Below are 27,236 nucleotides of genomic sequence, written 5' to 3'. Positions count from 1 at the left end.
TTTGTGGGTTAAGCTCAAGTCTGCTTATGAAAATATCCTCCAATATAAAGATCCTCAGTCATTAAATTCTATTTAAAGCTATGGGTAAAACTAATGGATAATGCGACTTTTTTCACAACTGAAGAAAATAAAGACCCACCTGTAGTGAAACCTGGCACAGATGCTACCCTGCTGCCAGAAAAAGAAGGACACTTACAAATTGGAAGAGGAAGCAAAGTGCAGTGGATAAGAGGATGGATTCTGGAGTGTCGCTACTTGGATTTGAACACCAACTCTGCTACTTACTATATCACACTAGGCAAATTAACCTCTCAGGACCTCAGTTTTCTTCTCTGAAATGGGAGTGATAACACTATTGCCTACCTCAAAGGGCTGTTTTGTGGATCGACAAAGTCAATACCTGTAAAGTCTATCTGAGCATTTGTTCTTATTACTTATCAGCAAAAGTACTGGCATGGACTGTATAAAGGGAATAATCCAGGTGGAGAACTGGAATCTCAAAGGAGGTCAGAGCACAGATGGACTTTGAAGTCAACAAGACCAAGGATCAAATGCTGGCTCTGATTCTCACTTGCTGTGTGACGTTGAGCAAGTTGTTTCGAGTCTCTGAACGTATTTCCTCATCAGTAGAGATTATATTATAAAACCTACCTGAGTGGTTAGAAGGATTAAATATGATGGTACGTGAGTGAAGCACTTTGCACTAAGCCCAACAGCACATAGCAAGCAAAATAAATAAATAAATCTTTTTTTCCCCCAAAGAGTCTTCTATGTTGAAAGGATAGGGAGAAAGTGAAAAACCACCTCTTGTCATTTCCCATAAGCTGCCTGGAGGCATCTTCTAGTCATTGCTGTTCACATCCACACACAAATGTGTGCAGCTGGAACTCTTCAGATCTGCCACCTGAAGGCGAGAGCGATAAATTGTGCAGGGAATGAGGAGAGAACCAGACTTTTAAGAATGTCCTCAACACAAACTCACACTGTGCATTGCTCAGTTAATGTCAGTATATGTACCATTACCTTTATTTCAGGCTGGAAAGGAAGACTAGATCCCAAGACTGGAAAGGAGAGGCTCTGGCGGTGGAAGGGGAGAAGCAGGAGCGGAGCAGGTTGCCTCAGGGAGTCAAATGCAACAAGGCAAACTGAATACGAACAAACCTTTCTCAGAAGGTCCCAATTTGAAAGAGAAAAGGGAATGGAGTCACCGACTAGTAGGACCACCAAATATCTAAAAATCTGAGAGCTAAACCATTAAGGATTTTTAAAGTCTCATCTTATTTTCTATGCTTTTTCTGACATTGCATTTAAAAGCATTTAAATATCCTTTCAAACTTTTTTAGGACAAAGGAAATAACAAACAATATAACCGTGGTGCTGTTGTTGTACAGACCCAACTGTAAGCCATCTACAACGCGCATTCTCATTACTGTAGGTGAGGTGTATGATTTTTGAGAAGTGATTAGTAATGTGAATGTAGGGTGGATGGAACTTCAAAGAGTCAGTGCACAAAAGTCAAAGGAAAAAATAATAAAAAATAAAAGTCACAGGAGCAAACTTCTTTCCTGCAGGGATCACAAGTTTTTTTCCCAAGAGATGTTACTTCTTAGAAAACTTACCATAACCAAGGAAAATGAAAAGAAAGTTCCAGAATTTCACAGAAAGAAAGGATAAGCAAATACCTCTGGAAGATGAATCTGACAAAATGCTTTATATGATGGCCAATCAGAAGCTAGATTAGAAAATATTAAGTTTTTAATGTATGAAATACAATCCAAGTTAATTTTCCTACTTCCACAGCAACAACAAATTTGGCTCTTAGTGAAAACCCACTACTGGAACTCAAGGAGATTTGGAGTATTACTATTAAACCAGTGATTGTGATCTCTTTATCCCAGACTCCTTTTTTCCCTAGGCTGCTCAGCGCCTCTGACCCTTTCCAGGGTCCAGCAGGGTGGGTCTAGGCTTGGGGGAGAGAGGAATGAGGGAAGTGGGTTTCCACCTCCACGCTAGATCCCCAAGGTGCTTGCTCCCAAGGGCTTTGGGGCCCAACAACCAAACCCAGCACCCCTATGTTTCAGCAGCATCAATTTTCACACCAAGGTCTTCCTCTCAGGGTGTGACCCCAGCTGAGTCCACAAGAAGCAAAGGAGAGAGGGGACCATTCCAAATGCACCCCCAATAGCAGCTGGAACGACAGCAGGGGACACCTGGCAAGGGCGGGTGCAGCTGCTCAAGAAGGATGTCAATGGCCTGGCTACCAGTTTTCCTGGGGGAGGGAGGTTTCAGAGCAGAAAAAGGGTGTCCTGGGTCCTGCACCCATTCTAGTAACTTTACCTACCCAGGGAAGTCACAGAGATGGCGGGTTGGGGCAGGACCCCAGGCCTGCGGTGCCAGAGAAAGGAAGTGCCTTCTGGTTGGGGATTGAGAGAAAGGTGAGACCAATTCCATTTGAGCAACCTGCATGCATTTTTTTTTTTTATCCCTTCCCTCCATAAGAAAGGTAACTCCAAACTTGAGATCCGATTGGATCTGCCGGGTTTCCAGATAAAATGGAGAGGTTTCCAAAGTTCAGGCCCAGAAGGGATGCGGCCATCCTCTCTAGGAGTTTCCAAAAGAAGAGTGCCTCCACGGGAGAATCAGACCAGTCCTAAGGCTCAACACCAAGACCCCAGTAGAGACCCCTGGATGGGCCCCAGAGGACCGAGAGCGAAGGATCCCGCCCCTCCTCCACCTGAGGGACAGGAGGTCCCCCAGGCGCGGCCGTTCCCCCACCCAATCTCCCAAAGCAGGCGCTCTTCCTTCCTTCATGACCTCACTGCCTCCTTCCCTTGACGTCAGCCCCGGGTCCCCGCGCCGAGGGCTGGGGGATGGGAAAGGGTTTGGGGGCTGTCGGTGTCAGGATCCTCGCAGCACCCCCGGGATGAGGTAATGCGCGCCCAATGGACGTGCGGCGAAGGCTGCGCGGCCACTTCCCTCCCCCCGCCCCACCTTCCCGCCGGCGCGGGCCGGTGTGTGCACCGCAGTTACCAGGCAACCCTATCGGAGGCGCGGGACGCCGGCCAAGTTCACCCAAAGTTGAAGAATGAATTTGGGGGAAAGAAGGTGGAGGAGGCATCGAGAGCCGAGAGAAGAAAGAAGGAACGCGGAAAAACCAAGAAGAGAAAAGTAGCTGCTTTCCCGCCTCCCGCCAACAGGAAGAAGGACCCGCGTGGGCTGGAGCAGTCGCCCCGCAGGGCGCCGTCCCGCACACGGCCCCGGGGTCCGCCCCGCCCGTAGCTGGGATCCCGGGACCTGCGCCCACAAAGCGCCGCCGACGACTCTTGGGGACAGGAGGGGAGGGAATGCTCTGACCGGAGCAGGTCCCGAGAAGGGTGGCTGCGTGGCCAGTGGGCCAGGGGCGAGGTGTTTCATCATTGGCCCCGAGGAAGCGTAATCCCTTTTTTTTTTTTGCAAACCTCCTAAAAATCCTTTTTAAAAGTGCCGCTCGGTTTTCAGCGCCGAACAGTACAATCGCCCTCGTTTATTCAAAATGAAAACGACCAAGGGCCTGGAAGTCACCTTCCTCCTCCTCGGAACCTGACGCGTCTTAGTCCGCTCCTTAGTGGGCGCGGGGCTGAAGGCGCTCTGTGCCTCCAGGGCCCCGCGCGCCCCAGCCCCCGCGGCCGCCCGCGCGCGCGCCAGCCCGGGTCGCGGGGCGGGCGACGCGGCCGACCCCGGCCTACCTGCTGTAGGGCGTCCTCAGCAGCAGGGCCTGGCTGCCGGTGCAGCTGTCGGTGGGGGTGTGGCAGCCGTAGACCGGGGGCGGCACCGAGTACTGCGGCTCGCCTGCGGAGAGAGCGCGCGCTCAGCACCCCGCGGGGCGCGCCGCCGGCCGCGGGGGGCTGGGGAGGGGGCTGCGGCAGGGGCGATCGCCTCAGGGGCTGGGCCCCGAGGCTGCGCTGGGCGCACTGGGGCCTGGAGGCCGGGGCAGGCCGAGCGAGCGCGTCCGCCTCGTGACGAACACAACCTTTCGCCTCACCTTCCCTGAGCAGCGTGTCAGCGGAAGCGCGGCACAGGGCGCGCTCCCAGGCTCGGCGGAGGGACGCCCGCCCTGACCTGCCGCGGGACGTGGGGCGTAGGGCGGGGAAGACTCCGTCTCGTCTCGTAGCTGGAGTGGCCCGGGGATCATTATTTCTAAGGACCCTCTTTAGATGTCCTCTTCTCCGGGCTCCCAGTTTGCGCCCTAGACTGGAAACTCGGACGGGGGTGGGGTGGCGGGCAGAGGGCAAGGCGGGGAACGGGCCGCGCCCTTACCCAGAGAGCCCTGCTGACCCATGGGGTCCTCGTGCTTGAAGGAGTGGTTGGGGAACTGCGCCGCGTGGTGCGAGGGCGTGTGGCCGTAGCTGGGCGTCCCGTCGAAGGTGACCGTGCTGTATCCTGCGGAAGCAGCGGGAAGAAGCGGAGTCAGCCGGCTGCTCGGGCCCGGACTCGGGGCGGGCGAATACCGCGCCGCCGCGTTCCGACCCCCGGCCGCAGCTTACGCAGCCCCCCACGCCTCCGGGGCTGTCGGCGGGAGCCGGGCCCAGGCCCCCGAGAACGAGCCTGGGGCCGACCCTGCCCTCTCCCCAGCGGCGCCCTGCCCTCTCCCCAGCGGCGCCCTGCCCTCTCCCCAGCGGCACCCTGCCCTCCCGCCGTTGCCCAGGTATCTGCGCCGTCCTCTTCCGCGGGGTCTGCCGCCGGCGCCCTGGCCTCACGGCGAGTAGAAAACCCGTCGCCCGCTCGGAGGAGAAAGTTGTTCCCCCCCAAAAACAAACACCGCGGCTCTCGCGCGGGGCAGGGCGGGCGAACGAAATGAATCTGCTCTGCTGACCCCGCGCTGACTCTGAGCCGTAAATCAAGGACCCGCGCACGAACTTTCATTAATTACTCTGAGCCAGTTAAACGGCCTGGGCTTTAAACGCGGGAGAGTAATTACCGAGTAATGTTATCTGTCTGGGGCTGCGCGACCCTACACCACGACACCCGAGGCCCTCGGGAGAGCTGGTGAAGGGAAATCGACTCGGCCCTTCCAGATGGGCCCGCGGGCCTCCACCCGCGCCCGGCTTTTCGCTCCTCGGACCCACCTCGCGCACAGCAGGTCCTACTTGTACCCCTTCTGCGTAGACCAGCCTCCTTAGGCGTCTGGCCGGGCAATCTGTTTCTTTTATAGAGTGTGCCCGACGCAGTACCTCCCTTTCCCTCGATGGCAGTAGTACACCGGCACTCTGCCTCAGTTTCCCTGCCAAAATAAAAAACCTAGGGCAATATCACCCATGTTCTTCTCCATCTCTCTGAAGGTGAGAAAAGGAATGTAGTGTCTCGGTTAAAAGATAAAGTCTGACCACTGTCAAATTGCTTTTAATATATTGTCAGCTTCAAGGGGGAACGCGTCCCCAGACTGAAATAAGAATTCGTCCCGGGACCGACCCTGAACCCAAGGGTCGGTCTCCTCTTCCCACGTGTAGGCTCCGGAGTCTCTGGCCCGAGGTCCAGGGGAAGTGGCTAAGGAGAGCGGTCCGGGCGCTAAGGCCGGCTCCCTCACCAGCTCCCTGCGCCTGGGCCACCACACTGGCCCCAGGACCACGCGGGGTTCCAAACCGCATGCAGTTCTCAGGGGAGCAGACCGTCCCCGCTCCTGCCCCTGGCACCATCACGGCTCTGCAACAAGTGTCCGCGAAGACTTAGGCCAAACGGAGAGAAGAGGCCTTTACCCTTGTCTTCAACACACACACACACGCGCGCGCGCGCACACGCTTCTCCTTGGAGGCCAATGGAGGCACCGCCTGGAGTATGATGCGTGAGGGGAAGAAGGTCGTAATTACACGGACGGTTCAAGGGAGACCTGATTGCTCGCATCGCGCTCGGCGGCGCCGCAGGTTGGCGACTTTGTAAGAAGCCGAAACTTTCCTTTTCCCCTCTGCACGACCCCAGGGGGCCTCCCTGTCTCGCCTAAGTGGGCCAAGATAACCCTCGGCCTGTCAGCTCCGAGGCGTGTGTGAGCACGCCTGGCTCTTCCAGGGGCTTCCCTCTGGGAGCCGAGGCCTGGCCCCGCTTGAGGCCTGTGCGTGGCTTTCAGTCGAAACGGGGTCCCGGCACCCAACCTTGCCCAGAGTGAAGGGCGAATTTCTGAAATTTCGAATAAAGGGAAAGAAAAATAGATGACGACAAAGCAGTTGTCTCTAGACAAACCCTTCTCCATTCCTGAGCCGAAGAGCAGCCGGCGGCCCTCGGAGGCGGGCTCCGCACACAGGCGGGCGCGGCCCGGGCAGCCGGTCGCCGGCGGCAGCTCTTGCGGGGGCCCGTCACCTCTACGCCCCAGCACCCGGGCCAAAGGCTGCTGGGCCCCACGCAGACACGAAATCCCCCTCCCAGACAGGACATGCGGGCCCCAGCGAGCAGGGGCCAGCCTCGGACCCCCTCCCCTCGGGTCCCCCGGAAGGGCAGTAGTGAAGGCGCCTGCCGAGAGAAGGGAGGCTTCTTTTAATCGGAAGCTTATCGGCCCCGGGGCCGATTAGAGCGCCCTGTCCCCGGCCCCCGTGCGGAGCACTGGGGAGGAAGGTAGCGGGGGAGGGACAACTGCCCGCAAGTCGGGGCAGCGCGTTCAAAGGCTCCTTGCCCAGGTTTTGGAGGAACAGGCTCCAGCAGCCAAGGCAGCGCGTTTCCCACGGTTAGCCCGGGCCCAGGAGGGATGTGCAACCTTGACCGCGTGCAGAGGCAGGAACGCGGTCCGCGCCGCCTCCCCCGCCCACTGCTGCTGGGTTGGAGCCCCGGCACCGCCTGGCCCGGCTGGGCCCCCAAGGGCCAGAGGAGTGGAGTGGGCAGTGGGCTCAGCCAGGAAGATGCTCAGAAGGAAAAGGGAACGGCTGAAGGGCGGGAAATCTATACCCCAAGGCAAATACCCGTAAGCCCCGAGGGGCCGCCAAGTTCCCTGGGTCGAGCTGGCCTCCCCACGTGACTTGGGGTAGCCTGATGATACCGAGGCGTCGTCCTGAGCCACCTTCCCGCGCAACAGTGGGGTCGGGGGCTTAGGGATTGACTCCCAAGGAATCGTTTTTTCTCCTTGCCGGGGCCTCTCTCATTTAGTCTGGGGCTGCCCACATCCTCCTCATCTTGTGCCCTAACAAACCCTTCGACTCAGACCACAGTGGGGCGCTTAGCCAGTGGGGCAAGGAAGTCTTTGTTAAGAGTGGGGCCAAGATCCCTGGAAAAGGAGATAGAAATAGCAAAAGACTAGAGTGGTCTGGGTTCAATCCCCAGCTCTGTATGCCTAATCTCTCAGAGCCTCAATTTCCCAGTGCAAAAATAAGGGGCTCCTCCATTGTCAAGCTGAGCTTCTTGCGAAGGCTTCTGCCATGTGTTGATTGTCTTAATTAATACTCAACACCTACTACCCCTCCCCTTGTACAGAGCTGGGCACAAAGAAGACAATAAAGTTGCTGAATTAATGTTCAGAAGTAATAGAGTGCCAGCTATAATAAGAACAGAAATAGATTAAACTCTTGAAAACCTCTTTTCTTGGGGAGGTGTGGGTTAGTAGACTCTAGCAATTGCCCTGGCTTGTGGCCCATGGCTAGGCTACCTTGCCTGGAGACAGGGATCCAGAAAGAGCTTGGCCCGAGTGCCAGGATGGCCATGCCCACAATTTTGGGCAAGGGCTCACGCCCTTGCCTCTCCCTCCCAAGCTTAGTGACGCTCAGACTGCTGAATGCAGGGAGGTTTGAACAGGCCAGCCATGCATTCCTGGAGGTGCTAAAGGAACCCAGGAAATCAAGAGAAAACATCCGTAATTCCGAGACCTCGAAGGCCAGTCCTACTGGCCCATGCCCGGCTGTAGCGGCTTCTTGTACCCACCACAGTTCCCATCTGCCTAGTGAACCACAAGGACTGGGCTTGCTCAACTCACTAATGTTTTTTTGAAGGAGAAAACCAAGGCCCGTGGACTTGAGGCCGGCTCTCAGACTACTGCCGGTGTCTGGAGCAGGCTTCCCATCCGGCCTTTTCCCGGGCTAGGGAGTTAGGAGTTCATCCACCTGCCTGTCCTGTTCTCCCTGCCCCCAAGCCTCTTTTCCTCTGTGGCAACCAGGTCTGTCTACTCACATGTAGTAAGGGCTGGCCACAACACCCACAGCCTGACACCCACAGCCTGTTGGAATCCGGGGCACCAGACGTGCCCGTCCTACAGAAGGCTGGACTGAGGGACAACCCTCCCCCCCCCCAAACTTAGATGGCCTCAAATCTAAGATAATGATGCAGTCAGGTTTTTGCACCCTACAGACATTAAGGCTTCTTAGGCTTTGTTAAATTACTCACAACCACATACAGACTCACTCATGTCACATACCTGCCAGCTGCACTGTTTCTGGCCCATCTCTAGGTGGGCTGCCACATTCTGTATTTAGAACCCCAAGCCCGCGAAAAGTCAGGTTCTCCCTTCTCCGGCACAGAATTTCAGGCTGGACTGACGTCCAGGCCGACCATCTCAGCCCTGCTCTAACCCTTTGGGAAACGGAGACCTGGAGACTAGCCAAAGGTAACACAGCCTGAGAATTAGAAGTGACACCATCCAGTTTTCTGAGATAGCCACTAAGCTCCTCCAACCCCTTTGGGCACAAAACACTAATTTCATTTCTTAAGGCCCTAGAGTAAAGGATCGCCTTGGATGAGCCTGAGGTTCTTCCCGGGATGAAAAGGGAGGGCGGTTTCGGTTTCGCCGGGGGCCTCGGGTGGGCCAGGTGGTCCCAGCTGGATAACGAAGGGACGACCTCAAGGTACACATTTAGAAAATTTAGAAGGTGTAGGAGGCGGTGGGCAGGAGAGCAGGGTCCCTTCTCCTGTGCCCGGGAGTCCCGGCACTTCTTGCAAACTATCCATTCGCTGTTTCTCCCGGCCCACTCGTTCCAGAAACTTCTCAGTCCTTAGGCCCGCGCGAATTTTTCTTGAGGAAAATTGTCCACACACTGCGTCAGCAAAACGTTTCCTAAGACATCCCATCAAACCAAATTGGCTTAAGAGGTCTCAACAGCACAGAAATCCAGAGTAGATTTAGAAGCCAAACTACAGGGGCTCACGGTTCCGGAACCACTTGGTTCCGCTCTGGCCCCCAGGAAGGAGAGATGCGCGGAAGCCAGAGCGGTTAGAGAAACAAGCGGCCGTGGCTCTCCGCGTACTTCCACCGAAAACCGCAAATAAACCTGCCCGCGTTCTACCCGCCAAGTCTTGCAAAAATCTTACCCCAAGTGAATTCCGCGTCTCGGCGACGAGGAGGCACCAAGGCGCGCTGAAAAGAAGGCCCACGCTCGGAGGAACGCGGCCCAAATGGCTGAGAATCGCATGGACTAGGTTTCTCCCATCCCAGGAGGCTGAGCTGGATTCCTGGAGAAATCCGCTGCTCCACCGCCATACACAGGAACCACACACAGACTCGGACATGGTTCCAGCAAAACTACTTAGTTGCCAGCCCGTTTATTTACTCTTCCCCCCAACCCCTGCGCTTCTAGATACTTACTGTGCACCTACTGTGTGCAAAAAGGCTGGAGAAGCTCCTGCACATTTCGGCACTGCGTAGGTAGCACATGCTGCTCATTCTGCGCTGGACTCACTCAGAATTCAGTGTTTAGACGTCTACTATGCCCAGTGCCTAGTGACAGTTTGGTGGTGCGGCGGGCAACAAAAACCTTTTCCCAGGGCAGAGCCTGAGACTGCGCCGGTCCCCAATTCCCTCTCCCGTGGGGACTAGCGGTCCCGGAATCTCCCGGGGCCTGAGGACCCCAGACGGCCTCCCGGCTCAAGCGAACAGTCGGATGCCCGCCCTGCCCGGCCGTGGAAGGCGTCGGGAGCCGATGCCGGCCGCCCCTCCTCTCCGCGGCCGCTCTTTCCTCGGCCTTGGCGGGGCTGCCGGGAAAAATCTAGGGCTAGGGAAGGAAGAGACCGGAGAGAAAGGCGCCCGCGCTCGGAGAGAGCCCCACCGCCCCGCGCGCAGGGGGCGCTCCCCGCCCGGCTTACCCTGGTTGCGAATAGCGGGCTGGCTCTCGAGGCAGCTGGGCAGGTAGGGCGCGTTGGGGAACATCCTGGCCTGGCCCGAGGACGCCTGGCTGGGAGGAGGAGGGCCGAAGGGGCCGTAGCGACAGGCTCCGGCTGTGCCGGTGAACTGGCCGGAGAAGTGGACGGTGAAGGCGCTCAGGCACTGCTCCTCGTGCGGCTCCGCGCCGCCCCAGGTCGGCTCCTGCTTGATGAAGGAGTGCGGCGGCGGCGGCGGCGGGGGCGGCGGAGCGGGCGGCGGCGCGGGACCGCCCAAAGAACCGTAAGCGGAGGCGCCGGGAGGCGCGAAGTCCAGCACCGGCGCCCACTGCGCGGCGCCGCTCACTGGCAGGGCGCAGCCGCCGCCGCCACCCAGCGAAGGGACGGCCGGCAGCAGCGCATTCAGGTCCCGCACGTCGGAGCCCATTAGCTGCGGCTCAGTCCCGGACGCCCCGCGGCCCCTCCGGCTCTGCAGACTCTCGGTGCTCGTCTCGGCCGTGCCGAACTTGGTCCAGATGTCGCCCGAGCCCGGGACCCCCAGCTGCTCTAGCTGCTGAAGGCACCCGGACCCCGAGCGGGGCGCGCGCGGAGACGCGGGCTCCGGGGCACACGTGGAAGCCGGCTCCCGAGGCAGGAGAAAGTCCAGGATCGCGGCGAGGAGGCGGCGGGGCCCCGGCTCGTGGACCTGCGTCCCGTCTCTGAAGGGTGGGTGGGTGAGTGGGAGGGAGGGCGGGAAGGGGGGAGCGCACAGGCTGTCGGTCGCGGAGAGCCCCCGGGTGTGGGCGCTGCCTTGAACTCCTTACCCCGGCTGCCTGGCCGCCTCCAGCTTCCCAAAGCTCAAATAAGAGGGGCCGGCGGCGGGGGAGGAGGAGCCAGCGGTCTCGGCCGCTCCATTCACACCGCCGCCCGAGCCTGGCCGGGCAGTGCGCGCTGCTCCTTGGGGGGTGCCCTCGCAGTGGGGGTGGGAGGCGGGCCTGAGGGACTGCCTCTGTCGGAGACACCCTCCTCTCCTTCACCCGCCACTCGCCTTCAGCTAGCCTGCGGGGCGCATCCCCCTCCCCCTTGGAATCGTGAGTGTGGACGCCTCGAGGCAGTGGTGAGACCCTCCAGGTGAGAGTTAGTGTCCAGGCTGTACCCCAGTGCGAAGGGGTGGCGATGGGGGTGTTAACCTGAGAGGGCGGGTTGGAAGGAGGGGCAGGTGGGCTCGGCTAGGGCGGGAACTTCGGCAAAGCACCGAAAACTTTCCCGGACTTGGAAGTCGCGGGCACCCAGTCTCAGCGCCTCTGGTTCCGGCTCTTGCTACCAGAGCCCATAGGCTAGAGTGGTGGCCATCAGCTTGGGGGCCCCTGCGGGGAGGCGGCCCCTTGTGGATTCCGGAGGCCCAGGACGGGAGGCGAATGTGCCCCGGCTGGGTGGCCGCGAGGGATTTCATCTGTTGTGATTAAGCGAGGCGTGTTTCAATTTCTGGTAGTTGGTTAGTTGGTGAGGTTCGTGCCCCCAGAAGAGAGGTGCCGCCTAAAATCGGTGTCAGCGGCACTTACCCTTTCTAATGGGGAGGATCTGATTTTTCCTGGGTGAAATCGGGAAGACAGTGACTAGTTTGGGAGGAGAGAATACCCTCGGGGAAATGCTCAGAGCCTGCGTATATTCCAGCCGGAGCATCCTGGCGCCCGGTTGGGAGTGATTGGCTCTGGGCGCCGCTTCCGCCTTTGCTCCTGGGCTGGGGTACCATTTTGGATGCTCACTGATCCGCTAGGAAGCGCAAGCCAGTTCCACGGCTGGAAGAGTGGGTCCTGGAGCGCTTCCTTCCCAACGGGTCTTAAGCAATGTTCACACCACTAGGAGCTCTGGGAGCGCAGCCTCGCCAAATCCGACCTAGTCGCTTTTGGGGAGCCGGCGCCCCAGAGCAGGTTTTTGGTGTGGTGGGTTTTTGTTTGTTTGTTTGTTTGTTTGTTTTTGTTTCCAAAGTAGTCAGGATCTACTGGGGTTAAGGGAAATGATTCATAGGTAAGGAGAAGCGCCGGGACTCCTGAGTGGTGTGCCTTTCAGGGGCGCGTGGAAACGCCCAGCAGCGTCAGGTGGCAGAGACGACGACTCAAGCTGGGACCGCGAGGCGCATCCGGAGGGAAGCGGCCGGGTGCATCGGGCTAGCCGGGGATCCGGCCCGCAGCTTTCCAGCCAAACTCTTGTGAAACAACAGTCAAGGTAGATGCAGTTTTACAAAGAAACAGCGTTTTAGAAGGCTTGACTCACTCTGCATTTAAGATTTGGTTTCCATTAATTTGCACTGAGTAAACCCAGTCGCCGTCAGCCCAGCTGCCGACCCCAAGCGTGTGCGGGCTCAGGACCTACACAATGCAAGCAATTCTCTCCTTTCGGGATCGCGCGGCGGCGAGGTGCAGGAGACCCAGACCTCAAAAGCTGGGAACATGCGCTACTCGATTGCTCCCTCAGCCACCTTCGCGGTCGTAAACACCTCCCTAGGCTACTTTTGGTGCTTAACCTTGCCGTTTCTCTCCGCGGAAATTATTTTTAAGAAATAAAGGTTTTCGTAGTAGGTTTCTTCCCATACACACACACACACACACACACAACACACACACACACATACACTCCATGGGCCGCGACTGCCCTCTTTTCGGAGGCCGCATCCCTGAACCTGTAGCAGGGATGGACGGAGAGCACGTGCCTTGGTCTATTTGGTGGAAAGTGGCCCCTGGAGAGAAAACTTGTCGCCGGCAAGTTGCCCTAGAGCGCCTCGGACCCCTGTTTCTCTTCCACCCCTTCTATTTCGACTTGGAAGTCATATCCCTTAATTAGGATTCAGGCGCTACGAGGCAAAGGGGCCCCTTTCTGAAAACGCAGTGATTTCCATTTCTAAACGAAAAGATTGACATTGTTTCTATTTAACCCTCTTTTGCAAGACTTTCTTGGCGAAGGATTTTAGAAGGACTGGCTGGAATGTGAGTTTTTGTGGTACTGGATCCTACAGGGCAAAGGCGCTTAAATCTCTGCCTTTAAGTTAAAAAAAAAAAAAAAGTTTTGTCTGGGGGAGTGGGTTGGGAGGTAGGATGAAAGGGGAGCCGGGCAAATTTGAGACTCCTCTCTCCGCCGCCACTGGTTTCCTGACAAGCCTTAATGTGGGGGAGAGCAGTGGTGCGAGCCCCATTTCAAACCCTGGGTGCCCCCTCACGGGAATCTCGCGGTGCAGAGCGGTGGGAGGAGTTCGTTCCAGACCCGAGCGGTAAGTGCTGCGCGTCTGGAGACCCCAATGTCAGAGGGCCCCGGGACCCATGGGGAGGCCTCCTTTCCCCTCATGCATGGGTGTCCAGGCGCCCCTGAATCAGTGTAGGGGCACCCACACACACCCTTCCCACCCCTCCACTCTTCTCTCTCCCCTGACAACATTCTTTGCGGGAGCCGGGAGGTTATCCGGGGCGGTCGCGCCAGCTACCTTGGCCTCTGCGCCCTGCGTTGGGCCGCGAGGCACATAGCCTCGCCGAGTGTAGGGTCGCAGGCAGGCGCCCTCCAGCTGGTCCTGCAGCTCCAGGCCGGCCGGAAGTTCCAGGGAAGTGAAGGCTTCGAGAACTGGCCGCTCCCTTCTCTCACCCACCTTGCCACCTCGTCAGCGCGGAGACTCCAGGCGAAGGAAATACTCGCCTGAATTTACCAATGGTCAGAGTTGGAAATTCAACTTCTCTTTCAACAGAGGAAGAAACTGAGGCCCAGACAGGGTGGAAAGGCGAGCTTTGGAGCGCAGTGGTTATGAAGGAATTGGTGGCCACTGAATGGAATCTTGGCTCCCCAACGTAAATAATATCTGTGAATCCTAGATGGCTTCCTTAGTCTTCTGAGCCTCAGTTTCCCTATTGTTCAAACGGAATAATGGGACACTAGTGAGGATTAGGTAGAAGTCGAGGATTAGATAATAGAATAGTTTTGGAAACTTTACACTTTTTAATATAAAGCAAAGATAGGTAGCAAGTTAGTAAAAAGTCACTCTCGGTGCTTTGCCACGACCGCTCTGCGGCTCTGGGGTGCGGGATAAAGGAAGGAAGGAGGGAGGGTCGAAGGCAGGGAGAGACGCCGAAACCCCATGTGGCTCCAGTACACTGGTAAAGCGCATCCCGGCCTGGAAGATGCATAATTATTGCAAAATTTTAAAAATCGCGCTGGGAGTGCCGCCCTGAAGTGCTCGCGGGTCCCTGGGGCCGCTGCTGCGGGACTCCGCGCGGTGTCAGATGCCGCTGACAGCGCCAGCGTGGAAGAGCCGGTCTGGGGCTTGAGGGGTCCTCACTGCCCCTTCCACCCAGCGCGCACTTCGGGGCGGCACCCCCAGCGGCACCCCGCGGCCGCGGACAACTGAACAAACTCGCTGAAGCGCGGCGATCTGTCAAGGGCCGGGGCTCCGGCGCAGACCGCGATCAGGAGGGGCTCGACCTCCGGACCCACCGCCTTCGGGGAAGAACGGGCGCTCCATCAGCGCCTGGCGGGTGGGCCTGCGCTGCCATCCCCACGCGCGGAACAATTGGCCCGACCGCTGCTGCTTCCCTCCGCTCCAATTTCAGCTCTTAGGAATCTGCCCACCCCGAACAGTCGGGCAGGCGCTCAGGATGGTTCCCAGCCCCGCGCTGGACTGTAGAAATCCCAGCTATTTTTTTTTTCCCTTAAAAAAAATTATTTTTTTAAAAAGCAAGGGCGGGGTCTTTTATGATAGCCCACACCCGGCTTTCTCAGCTAGTTTGACAATGAACTCTATCTTTTTGGCCAAACCCCCATCTGCAGTTGGAGCTCCCTTCTCTGACTTATTTTGGGGCCTGGGAAATGCAGCGCACTGCCGTAATGTCGTGCAAAATTTCTTTTTCCACAACTCGAGCGGTGCCTGGAGCCGCCGGGGTTACCCGCCTGCTCTAATGTCACCGCGAGATGGTTCTCGAGCTCCCAGAGTCCCCAATGAAAGGATTCCGCAGTTCCGTCTCTATTATTATACCGTAAATCTTTTTAAATTCTGGAACTAATTATATAGAGGATATGTCTCAATTTGTTCTGCATTAATGCCACAGTGGGGCTGGAGACCGGGCCGTAGCCAGAGCAGATACATAGGCCCATGAAATTGATGAACTGAGAGTTGCTTCTAGTCCTGAGCGCACCATCTGGAATTCCAGTCTGAGGTTACAATTAGAACTCCTGACCCCAGATTCAACTTTGCAAACAACAGGGGAAAAAATGGGAAAGAGAAAAACTGACTTATTCTACACCTGTAAAAAGAAAAAAAATCCCCACACAATCTTAAAATCTTGTCCATCTTAGAAAATTTCTTTCCAAGTATTTCTTTTGCTTTTTAAAAAAACTTATAAAAATATTTTATAGACCGAATTTTATCTCCTCCCCCTTCCCTCTCCCGGCTGCTCTCAGTTTAATAGTTATCAGTTTTCCCTCAGTGTTGGGTTTAATTATGTAGGACCAAAATATTCCCCAGTAAATTAGCTTGCTAAATATTCTGTCACTATTGTGATTACCCCTTAGAGAAATAGCTTAATTACACAAATCCTATTTAGATCTAGGAACTGTAACCAGAGATTTCATTTGTGTTGTTCTTTTATTTGTGTTCTAAATTGGTTGGGCCAATTTTCCCCTTCTTTCTTTAGTAACGTGCTGTTTTATTTTCTTCTCACTTTGACCCCCTGAAGAAAATGAAGGACCAGGCAGTACTAGGGAATCTGTTAAATTTATTAGCATAAATACTTAGACAAAACGAGATATAAATCATTCAGATGTATTAAGCCATAAAGTATCCCAATGAAGTAAGCCCCTCGCCAGGGTCCTGCTGTATAAATGTCCATATAAAACAAGGTATCAGTATTAACTTTCAAGCTGAAAATATGTTGTAAAAATATCCAAATGTTGACTTAGGAATATGGGGGGAGGGGCGAGGGAGAAGGAATATTCTTCAGAGCCGCCTGTTAGCCTCGTGGTAGCTCCAAATGTGTCAGGAAGGAAAAAAGTTAAACAGTTTGCATTTGGATACTTGAGTAGACAATTTTTTTTGAAGAACGGTTTGCAGCATGTATTTGACAGGGAACGAAGGAATAAGAAGAGATAAATAAAGGGAGAACATAAGGCATTGCTTTCTATGGAAAGCGTTTTGTTTATGTTTTTTTTTTTCTCCAAAGGTCAATTTAAATTCACAGAAAATCTAGGCAGAAAAGGTACTGTCTAGATTTGTTTTTTCTTCACATGGATAACGGAGGAGACGTTAGCGAAGAGCCACATGGGCCTGCGGCTGCGAACCCGTTGTGCAGCTGGTCGGCAGCAGAAGGATGTGTATCCATTAAAGGTGGCCGGGAGGAGAGGGCCCGGCAAGTGAGGAAGGGAATTGGCAGAATTCCTGACCGGGGTTCACCAAGACAAAAGTCAGACAAAATGTTTAAGGAGCAAGACCTCGTGAAGCTCTAATCACGGGTCTCAGTAAATCTTGGCAAATCGGGGCATCATTTATTTCTAGAAAGGATTGTTCTGAGGCGTATTTTTTCCCCTAGGGGTCCACCCACCAGGGAATAGGAAGAGTCTCCTTTTCTTTTAGCAGGAGTGACCTCATCCTTCTGGTGCCATCCATTCACTCACTCACGACGCCGCAACTATTTATTGGCACTGTGTGAGGGTCTAGGAATCCCGCAGTGACAGGACGGGCTTGGTCTTGCTCTCACGGAGCTTACATTCTGGTAGGCAGACAGGCAAATTGCATGCAAACAAATCAGATACTCTCAGATAGTTCTAAACGCTACAAAGGAATAAGGAGATTTGCTGGACTACAGAAAAATGAGGGTGAGTTGGGGCTGGGGGGGCAGCATCTTCTTCCTTATCATCCACCCACTTAGCCACATTTCAATGCATTTAGCAAGTATCCCACCCTACTATCCAGATGCAGGATGTTTGAAGGATTTGGAAAGTTTGGTCTGGATAAATGTTGTCTGCCAATGGGGTAGCTGGACCTTATGTGATCAACAAGACAGTTGTTTTGATAGAGCTAGGTTAAAAACATCACTTACTAGCTGAGTGACTCTAAGCAAGTCACTTCTCAAAAACTCAGTTCTTTCTTCAAGATAAAAATAACCACAGTAGCTATCCCAGCTGTGAGTACTAGATGAGATAAGGCGTGTAAATTTCTTAGCCCATAAGAAGCACTCAATAAATGGTGGCTGTTAACTATGTAGACGTAGATTTTGTCTTTGTTTTTAAGTAATCATTAAGTTATAGATTTAGTATTGGTATTTGTGGGAGTTAACGAAATACAGTAATCCTTATTCTTGTTGGATCAGGGACAGGGGGTGGAAAGAGAAGAGTTTGCCAATAAGTTTAACCTTAAACAAGTTGTTGCCATATTGAAGGAAATTGAAACAGTTTTGCCTGTACTCCTGGAGCCTGAACCAGGAAATATGTAACTTTTGCTTCAAAATGAGGTTTAGATTCTATTTGGTGCAGAAGGCTATATATAGGTTAATATCAGCTTGAAAATTTAGGATTGCAGTATTCTGTATAGTCACACACCAGGTGGACAAACTGGTCCAGAATAAGGAATCCTGGGCTAGGTATAAAAACACCTGGTCTCAAATCCTGCCTGTGTCACTGTCTGAAACCTTGGGGGAAATAACTTTAGATCTCTGTGTTTTAGTATCCTTATCTGTAAAATGAGGATGATAATTAAAATGAAATGAAACATATAGAAGTGGGAAGTGGATGTGGCTCAAGTGATTGAGCTCCTGAGTACCACATGGGGGGTCCCAATTCAGTTCCTGGTGCCTCCTCAAGAAGACGAGCTGATGCAACAATATGATGCAGCAAGAGACACAAGGAGGAAAACGTAATAAGAGACACAACAAAGCAGGGAGTGGAGGTGCCTCAAGCGATTAGGTGCCTCCCTGCCACATGGGAGGCCCCAGGTCCAGTTCCCCAGTACACAACAAATGAACACACAAGGAACAGACAGCAAGGGGGATGGGGAGAAATAAATAAAATAAATCTAAAAAAAAAAAACCAAAAACCATATAGAAGTGATTTGAAGACTCTAGAATGCTAGATAATGCAAAAGACCACCATGATAATCTGCAACACATGGACTAACTGGAAAGGAATATACCCTTTTGGAGCACTGGGGCACATTTCTTGCTCTGTGTTTCTGCATGTGCAAAATGGGCATAAAATTTTTCTTACAGAGTTGTTGTGAGAATTAAATGATATATGTAAATTTTTGGAATAACCTAGCACAGAATGCTTGCTAAGTGTTGCTCTTACTGTTACCCTTTTCTGGCCATCTTCCTCAGCCCAGAGCTGAATCTTATATTTTCACACTGACAGGTTCTTACTCCAGAGGAACAGAAACTTGGGGTCAGATGGCTGAGGTTTAAATCTTCCTCTGCTACTTATTTTCTGTATTACTTTAAGTGACTTTCCCATTCTCTTCAAGAATTGATTTCCATAACTTTAAAATGGGACTAATGGGGAAACCGACTTTGGCCCAGTGGTTAGGGCGTCCGTCTACCACATGGGAGGCCCGCGGTTCAAGCCCCGGGCCTCCTTGACCCGTGTGGAGCTGGCCCATGCGCAGTGCTGATGTGCGCAAGGAGTGCCGTGCCACACAGGGGTGTCCCCCGCGTAGGGGAGCCCCATGCGCAAGGAGTGCGCCCCGTAAGGAGAGCCACCCAGCGCGAAGGAGGGAGCAGCCTGCCGAGGAATGGCACCGCCCACACTTCCCGTGCTGCTGACGACAACAGAAGTGGACCAAGAAACAAGACGCAGCAAAAAGACACAGAAAACAGACAACCAGGGGAGGGGAGGGGAATTAAATAAATAAAAATAAATCTTTAAAAAAAATAATAAAATAAAAAAAATAAAATGGGACTAATGGTGCTTCTTTACCTCACAGAGCTGTCATGAGACTAAATTAAAGCAACATAGGTAAAGTGCTAACATGGCACCTGGCATATGGTAGGAAATCAATGTCGGTGATTGAACTTTCAGTTAGTCTGATTAGAGAATATTAAATGTGATTTCAGGAACCCAATCAGCCAGCAACAGCCCACATTACAGCATGATTTTGAGCATGCAGAGAAACGAATTCCTATCTTCTTTTAAACGTACCTGTACCACACTGAAATCTCAATTTTTAATATAAGAAACACTTCACAATCAAGGCATTGACAATGGGTTTCCTTTCTGACTATGAGCTCTTTAGGTTAAAAAGTTTGAATCCTATTTATTTTCACTGGGTTCCTTAGCAGAATGTGTCAAGGACTTTGGTAATCCCATGTTTCTCAAAAATAAAGCAGGGAATTGTTTCTAGCCAAGGAAGAGAAAAAGCAGTTTGACCCTCTTCCTGAAGTTGCCATAGAGCATTTATTAATAGCTCTGTAAAGAGGCATGAACATTGTATCAGCTTGCTGTTCAAGATGTTACAAAAGTTTATGAGAAGTTGCTTAGGAAAAACAAGATAGAGTCATTAGGAATCTGATACTGGTCAATAGAGCATTTATTCCAAGTCTCCATAAATCATGAGCAAATGAAACTTCTATTGTGATCACTGTTCCAGATCTAAAGGATTCCCCTCCCCTCTGGTAGAAATAAAATACATTTCAGAAAGCCCAAGATTTTCTTTCTCTACTGGTACAGAATTTCCCAGGAGATAATAAATATTAAACTCTAATCAGCACATGTGACACAAAATAAATAAGAAGCCCATAACTTAACTTTGATTCCCTATTTAGGGCAAATGTTTGTTTTTAATTATTCCCAACCTGGGAATGGAATTAATGGGGTTATCTGTTATACTTATTATTTATTTTTGCGTGACACCACATTTTGATTTTGCCCAGTCTCAGTTTAAGCTATTGTCCCAGCTTAATTATTAATTGATCCCCTTTTACTCCCTAAAGTGTCTTGGTTTTGATGGTAAATGTTAAGGACTCCACCTGCTCAAATTTTTGTTTTATATCAGAAGCTTTAAGAAAACCATTAGAGAAAGGGTAAAACATGAGAACTAAGTGCAGCTAGGTGAAAGAAGAAAAGATTGGATGAGTATTAGAAATCAAAGGATCAGTATAGTTACTGTAATTGTGCACGGAATTTAATTCTGAGCTTCCTGACAGCCAAGTCAAAAAAGGAAAATAATACTAGTTTCATTATGCAATAGAAGAAATAGAAGAAAGAAACCCAGTTTTTCAGGAGACAACCATTCCAGTGATTCCAAATCTAATCCTGTTTGAGAAGAATGCATCCTAGAAGCTGTAGTTCTCAACTGAGGCAATTTTGCCTTGGTGATTGTCACGACTGGGGGCAGGAGGGTGTTTTACTGGCAATCTAGTGGTTGAGGTAAGGGATGGTGCTAAACATCCTATAATGCTCAGGATAGCCCCCCACAACAAAAAATTCTCCAGCCTGAGTTATCAGTAGTACTGCAGTTGAGAAACCCTAGGGCATTGGCAGAAGGAGAAGGGATGGAAGCATCATTTCTGACTGAAGTAAAAAGAAAAAAACCTCATGGAAGGGGGAACCCTGAGCAAGATCTGGAAGGATTTCCCCATTCCACCCCAGTGGTACTGGAGGGATGCCTCTCCCCAGGCTCAAGGACTGGAGGGGACAGAAACGGGGAGGCAGGAAGTGACGAGGCATGTTTTCGGGATGCCACCCACAAACGGAATTGTGGGTAAGACTAGTTTAGCTAGAAAAGAGAGAGTCCATGTGGAGCAATGAGAGAAAAACCAAAGCAAGTTTAGGGCACTGAGTTTCCTTTCAGTTGTTATGCTCCAAGATCTCTAAATACTGCTAATATTCTTTAAACCACACAAATCAAAGGCAGCATTAATTTTTATGTTCACAAAGATCATCTTCCAAACACTGGCTTGTGGTACGTATGTCATATGCACATATTTCGTTTGCTCTCCCACATATCATTTTTTACTACTTACATATTAGGGATTCCTTGGCACTCAGTTTTATATCACATTAAATTTATAAGTGGGTGCCTGTTTAAAAATACAACCTATCAAGGCACAGAAAATTCTGAACCACTGCTGTACTTAAGACAGCGCTTATAGGAATCTCCATTAAGAAATATTATTCTGACCTAGTTCTCTGTGTCATGCTTCAGATTGTCCTTTTCTTGAGTCATGGAATGCTTTGTGAGAAAGGACTACAAAGCTGGATCCCGCGATATTAGCCATCTCACCCCTCAAAGTTCAGCCAGGAGATGGGACAAAACCTTCGTCACATGCTGACGTGTTTACTTCTGGCATAGGAAAATATCGCTCTTGCCCAATTCGGTTTTCTAGTTCATCCACTTGACTGGAGACATGTATTTTATGCATCCCTTTGATGATTTACAAATAAATTAGCATGATCCACTAAGATCTGCCAACATATATACGTTACTGGAAAAATCTGAGATGTTGAAAAAAATGAATGTAATTTATAGCATCTCAATACTTTCTTTTAAGGACCAAATAAATATCACCAGCTAGTGTACATACCTGACATATTTATTGCAGTTTTCCCACCAAGCCCTTCCCATTGTCATGTGTTCTCACACTTTGTTTTTCACAACTTGTGTTTTGAAAGAAGTGGAGTGAAATCCCGGCCAGAGAAACAAGATGTTATCTTTTGGAAAGGATGAGCCCACTCTAACGGAGGAGATAATCCATTCAGAGCTTTGTAAAGCCAATATCCTCCGGTGGGTGTGATAAATCCACATGATCTGAATCTAGGATTTTGTGCTGGGACCCTGAAGCCAGTATGAATAATCTCATCGTGTTCCAAATAAACACAGTATGTTATTATTATTGGATAAGTATGAACATCTGTTGGGTCAATTTTGCCCTATTTCTTAAAGACAATTGGATTCACTGAACACAGTTCTAATTATGTGTATCACAAATGGATCTGGGATAGGGATGCATATAATGGTGAAGCTGTTCCTGGATCATCTGTCTCTGTTCTTGAAAACCAAATTTGAAACAAAACAATTCAATGGCTCATCTCAGGTGGTCCCATATATGTAAAGCCTTGTAAAGACCAGAGTTACCTTCTGAATTCCATTGACAACTATTTTCAAAAGATGAAAATATTGAGACAGCTGGTCTTCTTAATTTTTAAAGAAATGTTGTGCATGCTTTCAGTAAGTATTGGGAGTCAAGAAAAGTCTACTTACCGAGAAGTTCTTCACAATCCCTTTTTCCTAACTGCGCATAGTACCTTCCTGGGTGTCACTCAGTTTGCACAGGATATGTAAGACACTTTCTCTTCAGGCTGATTTGGTGGCTTACAGCAGGTTAGAATTGGAAGGGACTTAAAGAGCAACTAGTCCTACCCCTCATTTTTCAGATAAGACAAGCATGACTTGCCCAAGGTCACACAGCTAGTGGCAGAGCTGAGACCAGAAAGAATACAGCCCCTTGAAACCCTGTTCAACACTTGTCCCCAAAGCTAGCCCCATGGTTGCTAAGAGCCATCCTTCTGCGACAACATTCACTCTTTCTGACTTATCAGGCTCCTATCCCATGACAGGCTCAACATCAGAACTGGGGATGCGTGGTCCTTGCTCTCAGCTTGCTCACAGTATGGCTATGCTATGAGACTTGGTCGTAATCGAGGCGTGACGTGGAAGGTCTGCTTTAAGACGTATCCTTATAACTGTCCTCACTTGACCAGGTCAAGAAGTCTGTTCAGTTCAACCCTATATATTATTCAGGGAGACTCGCTTCATTAAATTTTACAGAGAGGACTCTGGTGGGTCTGTAAATAATTAGTTAATCACACTATTTTTAAAATTAGGAAAGTGTCCTGGTACTTCACAGAAGACCTGACATGTAAGGATGTTGAATATCGGATCCCTAACATGCGGAGAGCATCCTTTTGCTTGAATTACTCAACGATGCGGGTAGAGGTTTAGTAACAAGGATACCTGAAGGGGGAGCTCTTCCAGTTTGGAACGGAACAGAAGTGACCCATCAAACCGAAACGCACAAATCTTTCAGAGCGGCGTTTAGTAGCGTGGTCAAAGGAAGATAACCAGAATGCCACAAAGAAACTGTTAGTTCTTTCCACCCTGTATTCTTGTTGCCTATTTAGGCTGATGAAATCCTGAAGCGGTTTGCTTGTGGTGGTTGCGGTGTGTGGGGGGGGGGGGTATATTACACAATGTGCGAACACCCCAGACATTTAACAAAGACCACGTTCCAAGATGTAAAACAAAATAAAATAAAAAAGAATTTCTCCTAAGTCAACTCTCAAAGGACCTAAAAGGCATTTCAAATGTGTCCAGGAAGGCATTAAAAATAATTATCCCGGAGAGTAATCACTCCCTTCGTTGTTTTAATGTATTTTCCTCTACAAACAAGAGAAGTTCTCTAAACCACTGCCTTGGCATATTTTGAAAGGTCTCTAGAACAAAAGTACTTTGGGTGACCCCAGGATTCCTGGGCAAGAGTCACCAAGGATGTGGATGAGGCTGAAAAAAACAACAACAACAAAAAAAACCCCAAAACCAGATGATGCATTTTTTTAATGTCAGACCTGGAATGCTGTATAATAAAATGGAATAAAATGTTGAGCTTAGAAACAAAGAAATAATCTCATCAGGAAAATTAGCAAGTGTATCCAAGAGAATGTTAAGTGAGACTTTTTAAAGCTTGCTATAAAATCGTTCATATGCTCTGCAGATGGTTCTGTGGGTTGCCTTCTTTATGTAATTAGGAGTAGCTTTCCTCCTCTTCCTCGCCCTCCTCCTCCTCCCCTTCTTTTCATAATAATAGTTATTATTATTAGCCACCACTTATTGAGTGCCTAGACTCTCTCATATACTCTCTGTCCGTCCCACAACAACCCTTTTAATTAGAGGTTATTCTCACCGTTTCTGAAGTGAGGAAATCTATGCTGGAGGTTTGGATTGCCCACTGTCAGCCACCTAGAATGTGATGGGCCCACACCACACTCTCTTGGAAGGAAGTGAAGTGGAGATAACTGAATGCTCGTGGTCCACTTAGGCACCGGCCCTTGGCATAGCTTATTCCCAGAGTCATACCTGTCAGGGTTGAGTCTACGGGATCTACAGGCCAAAGCAAAATTAAATACTTTTGCTACAGAATCTCTTAACACCACACAGTGTCGACTAAAGTCTGACCCACTCACTTCCTGTTTGTATCAAATCCTGCCGTACCCCGCTTCATACAAGAGCTGTGTCCCTGAAATTATATATATTTTTGTTAAATACAGTGAATAATAGTGTTGATGCACTATGGAGGAGTTACAAGAAGAAATTGCCTTTTTAAGGAATCTCAAGGTGATTTTTTCCCTAAAAGAATCTCATCCTCTCCCTCTCTATCATCCCCCTTCCCCCTCTCCTTCCTGTCTCTTCAAACTTGAATTTTGATATGCTAGGATTGAGTAGGGATCAGAGGTAGAATGCAGGGGCAGACCAATATTGTGTGTAAGTAAAGCAAGAGGCAGCTCTACTAAAAGGTCTACTCAGGTTTTCAACAAGTGGCTTGCCAAAGATCTCATAGGTAAACTATTTCTTATGAGGAAGAAGAAAATGAACCTTTTTAAGCCTATATACACAGGCTCAGGTGTAGGAACAGATGCTCTCATGCACACATGTGCACACACAAGCACACACGTTCTTGAAATGCAATAATTATGTTGTGTTGCTGAAGTCTCCATCTTTTCCTTCTCTGTCCTTTTTTTCTTTTAGCTCCCTCCCTCTCTGTCCTTTCACCCTCTCTGCAAAAGCAATTTCTGTTTACAGCGCCACTCCTTCCATACTCTTCATCACACAAGCAGTTCTGAAGCCTTGAGCTAAAGAAATATTGCAAAGAAAAAAGGTAGATGTTATCATAGGGGCTAAATAGCACCTTCTACTTCCACTGCAAGACAGAAGACCGTCAGGATAAACTTTCTGGAGCTTCTCCTACAGTTGGTAGGAGAGAGGGGCCAGTTGTCCCAGGCGGGGAATCAAATGCCCAACAGCTGGAACGGCCCTGCCTGGCTGTGAATGCCTTAGGAAGCCGGCCATGGCTCCCCACTGAAGTTTCTGTGATTACAGCTCTTCTGCACAGCACGGTACCTGTTACCACCCCTGGGCCAAAGGGAGGTGACAAGGGAGGGCCTGGTTCTGGGAACCCAGACTGAGGAGCTGAAGTTGGTGGAGAGTGAAGAGGCCCACCTTTCAGGAACACTGTTCTAACAGGAACACAGTTAACCTGAGCTGACCTGTCAGGGAGGGAGCCCCTGGCCACAGGCTGTGTCCTTCCTCTGAGCTCTGCCAGTTATTTCCTACAAGCCACACCCTACGGGAAGTGGAAAGCAAGGGCGCTCCTGCGTGCAGTCCATACTTTAGCCTCCAGGGCCCAAGTGGGTGGAGAAGGGTGGCAATTGGGCTCAGAGGGGACTTTGTGTCTGAAAATGACTTTATTCTAGCCTTTTCTTGATTGGTATTTGTCCAGTTGTATAATTACAGATTGGAAATACTTTTCCCTCGGAATTTGAAGATGGTGCTCTTTGCCTTTTAGCTTCCCTCATTGCCTTTGAGAAAGCCAAACCTATTTTGATTCTTGAGCCCATTCATGAAACTAGCTTTTTCTCTCTGGAAATTGGTAGGCTCTTCTCTTCACTTGTCTCCTATACTGCCCAATTCATTTCTCAACAATCTCTGTTTAAAAAAAAAAAAAAGAATTGATCTGTTTAATAAATTATTCCAAGGAGTATTTTAGAATGACAATTTGCAGGAACAGAAAAAAAAATTGCTGTTAATTTTTGAAGAAATAATTTTTCCTTTAAGCAGCATATTGAATTTTAAATTTAGTTTTGAAATACGTCCTTTGGGTAAATCATGTTAGAGATGGGGATAAAACAATTTATGATTATGTGAGCATTTCTAATTAGTGGGTTTTTTTCTGGGCTTGGCAGATTGGGAGCAGAAGCAAAGACACTGGGGTGTGTGGGGCTTGGAAGGTCTGGAGTTTAGGTCTGGGGCGTGGGGCTGAGGGGACAGGTCAGGGAATGTGAAGGGGGGTGACAGGGGTGCATAGGACCAAATTACAATATTTTGACTTAGTATTTGAAATGTCCTTTTCTACTTACAAGTCTTCATTATCCTGCACATATTTGAAAATTGCTGTTGAGCAATGGAGGAGGCCTAGGTTAGCACTGAACAAAGTGTGTCTTTTTAATAACAGCTTGAGGGCCCAGATCATTCAAAAAGAAGACGTACTAGACTTCTCCCTAAGAAAAGCAACGTTTTATTTGTAATGAATTTAATGTTTTACACAAAGATCTTATAGTTGGGAGATATTCCTGTTGTAGGAACCTGTTATTCAAAATATTGTGGCCCCAGCATGGAATGATTGTCAACAGATACTCTTTTGTGAGTTGTAATCTCTTGATGCAGCAAAGATGGTTGGCATGAGATGATTTCCACGGTCTGTTGAACTCCAGAGAAGAGACTGGCTCTTGGCCACAAGCTAGACTCCACTGTCAATAACGCCTGGTTCCATCAACCAAGGCTGCTCTTTTCATTTTTTTTTTTAACAATAGAAACGAAACTTCCACAGGGAAGGAAGAGAACAATGGTGTTTGGACAAATGCAACAAAGATAGATTCAGGTCAGAGAGAAAATTAAGGCACAGGAAGGCTCCTGTTGGTCTGCTTATGCCAAGAAGCAAGCACTCCGGGGGAGGTTTCCACCCACGTGACAAACTACTGGCTCAGCGGTGGCTATTTGGATTCTGTGATTCTGTTGGATATTTTTGGCAAAAGGACACTTTTTCTAGAAATTTGAACAGAGAACAAGAGTAATACAGGATTGATACATATAGCCATAGTATCCTTGTGGCCTAAGGAAGGAAGAACTGGCAAGAGGTTGTGACACTCCACTAAAGAATGTTGCTGTCTTTTGTTTACTTGGAGATCTGCTAGAATGGATCAGATAGAGTTTTGACCTGTGGCAAGAACCAGGTAAAATGCTTCTAAGTAGCCCTTTCTACACTAGTAATTCTCTAAAAATGTAAATTAGGAAGTATTCATTTATGACTTTAAAAAAATATTGTTTATAGAAGTATATAATAATGTGTCAGTAAAATGATCTGAGCTGAGGGTTTATGTGAAAGTTCACATGAGAAATGCAGCTATTAGCACACATGCCATTCCCCACC

At 50.2% G+C, this 27,236-nt stretch overlaps 1 protein-coding gene and 1 pseudogene across 4 annotated transcripts in view; one reads left to right on the top strand and one right to left on the bottom strand.

Moving 5' to 3' along the window:
- The window catches only part of WT1 (WT1 transcription factor), a 46,540-nt gene extending 35,703 nt beyond the window's left edge, over positions 1 to 10,837 (bottom strand). For all 4 annotated transcript variants that reach the window (XM_071218123.1, XM_004446872.4, XM_071218124.1 and 1 more), the window contains exons 1-3: positions 10,024 to 10,837; positions 4,297 to 4,419; positions 3,726 to 3,828 (exon numbers count right to left, since the gene is read on the bottom strand). In XM_071218123.1, the coding sequence (XP_071074224.1) occupies positions 3,726 to 3,828; positions 4,297 to 4,419; positions 10,024 to 10,465 (668 nt within the window). In that variant the 5' untranslated portion in view covers positions 10,466 to 10,837. The remainder of the gene's footprint in view (positions 1 to 3,725; positions 3,829 to 4,296; positions 4,420 to 10,023) is intronic.
- The window catches only part of LOC101435337 (la-related protein 7 pseudogene), a 67,534-nt pseudogene continuing 51,065 nt past the window's right edge, over positions 10,768 to 27,236 (top strand).

Source organism: Dasypus novemcinctus, chromosome 10 (genome assembly GCF_030445035.2).
Source record: "Dasypus novemcinctus isolate mDasNov1 chromosome 10, mDasNov1.1.hap2, whole genome shotgun sequence".
Taxonomy (NCBI): Eukaryota; Metazoa; Chordata; class Mammalia; order Cingulata; family Dasypodidae; genus Dasypus; species Dasypus novemcinctus.
Note: the sequence above shows the minus strand (reverse complement) of the source record. Positions and strands in the feature narration are given on the sequence as shown.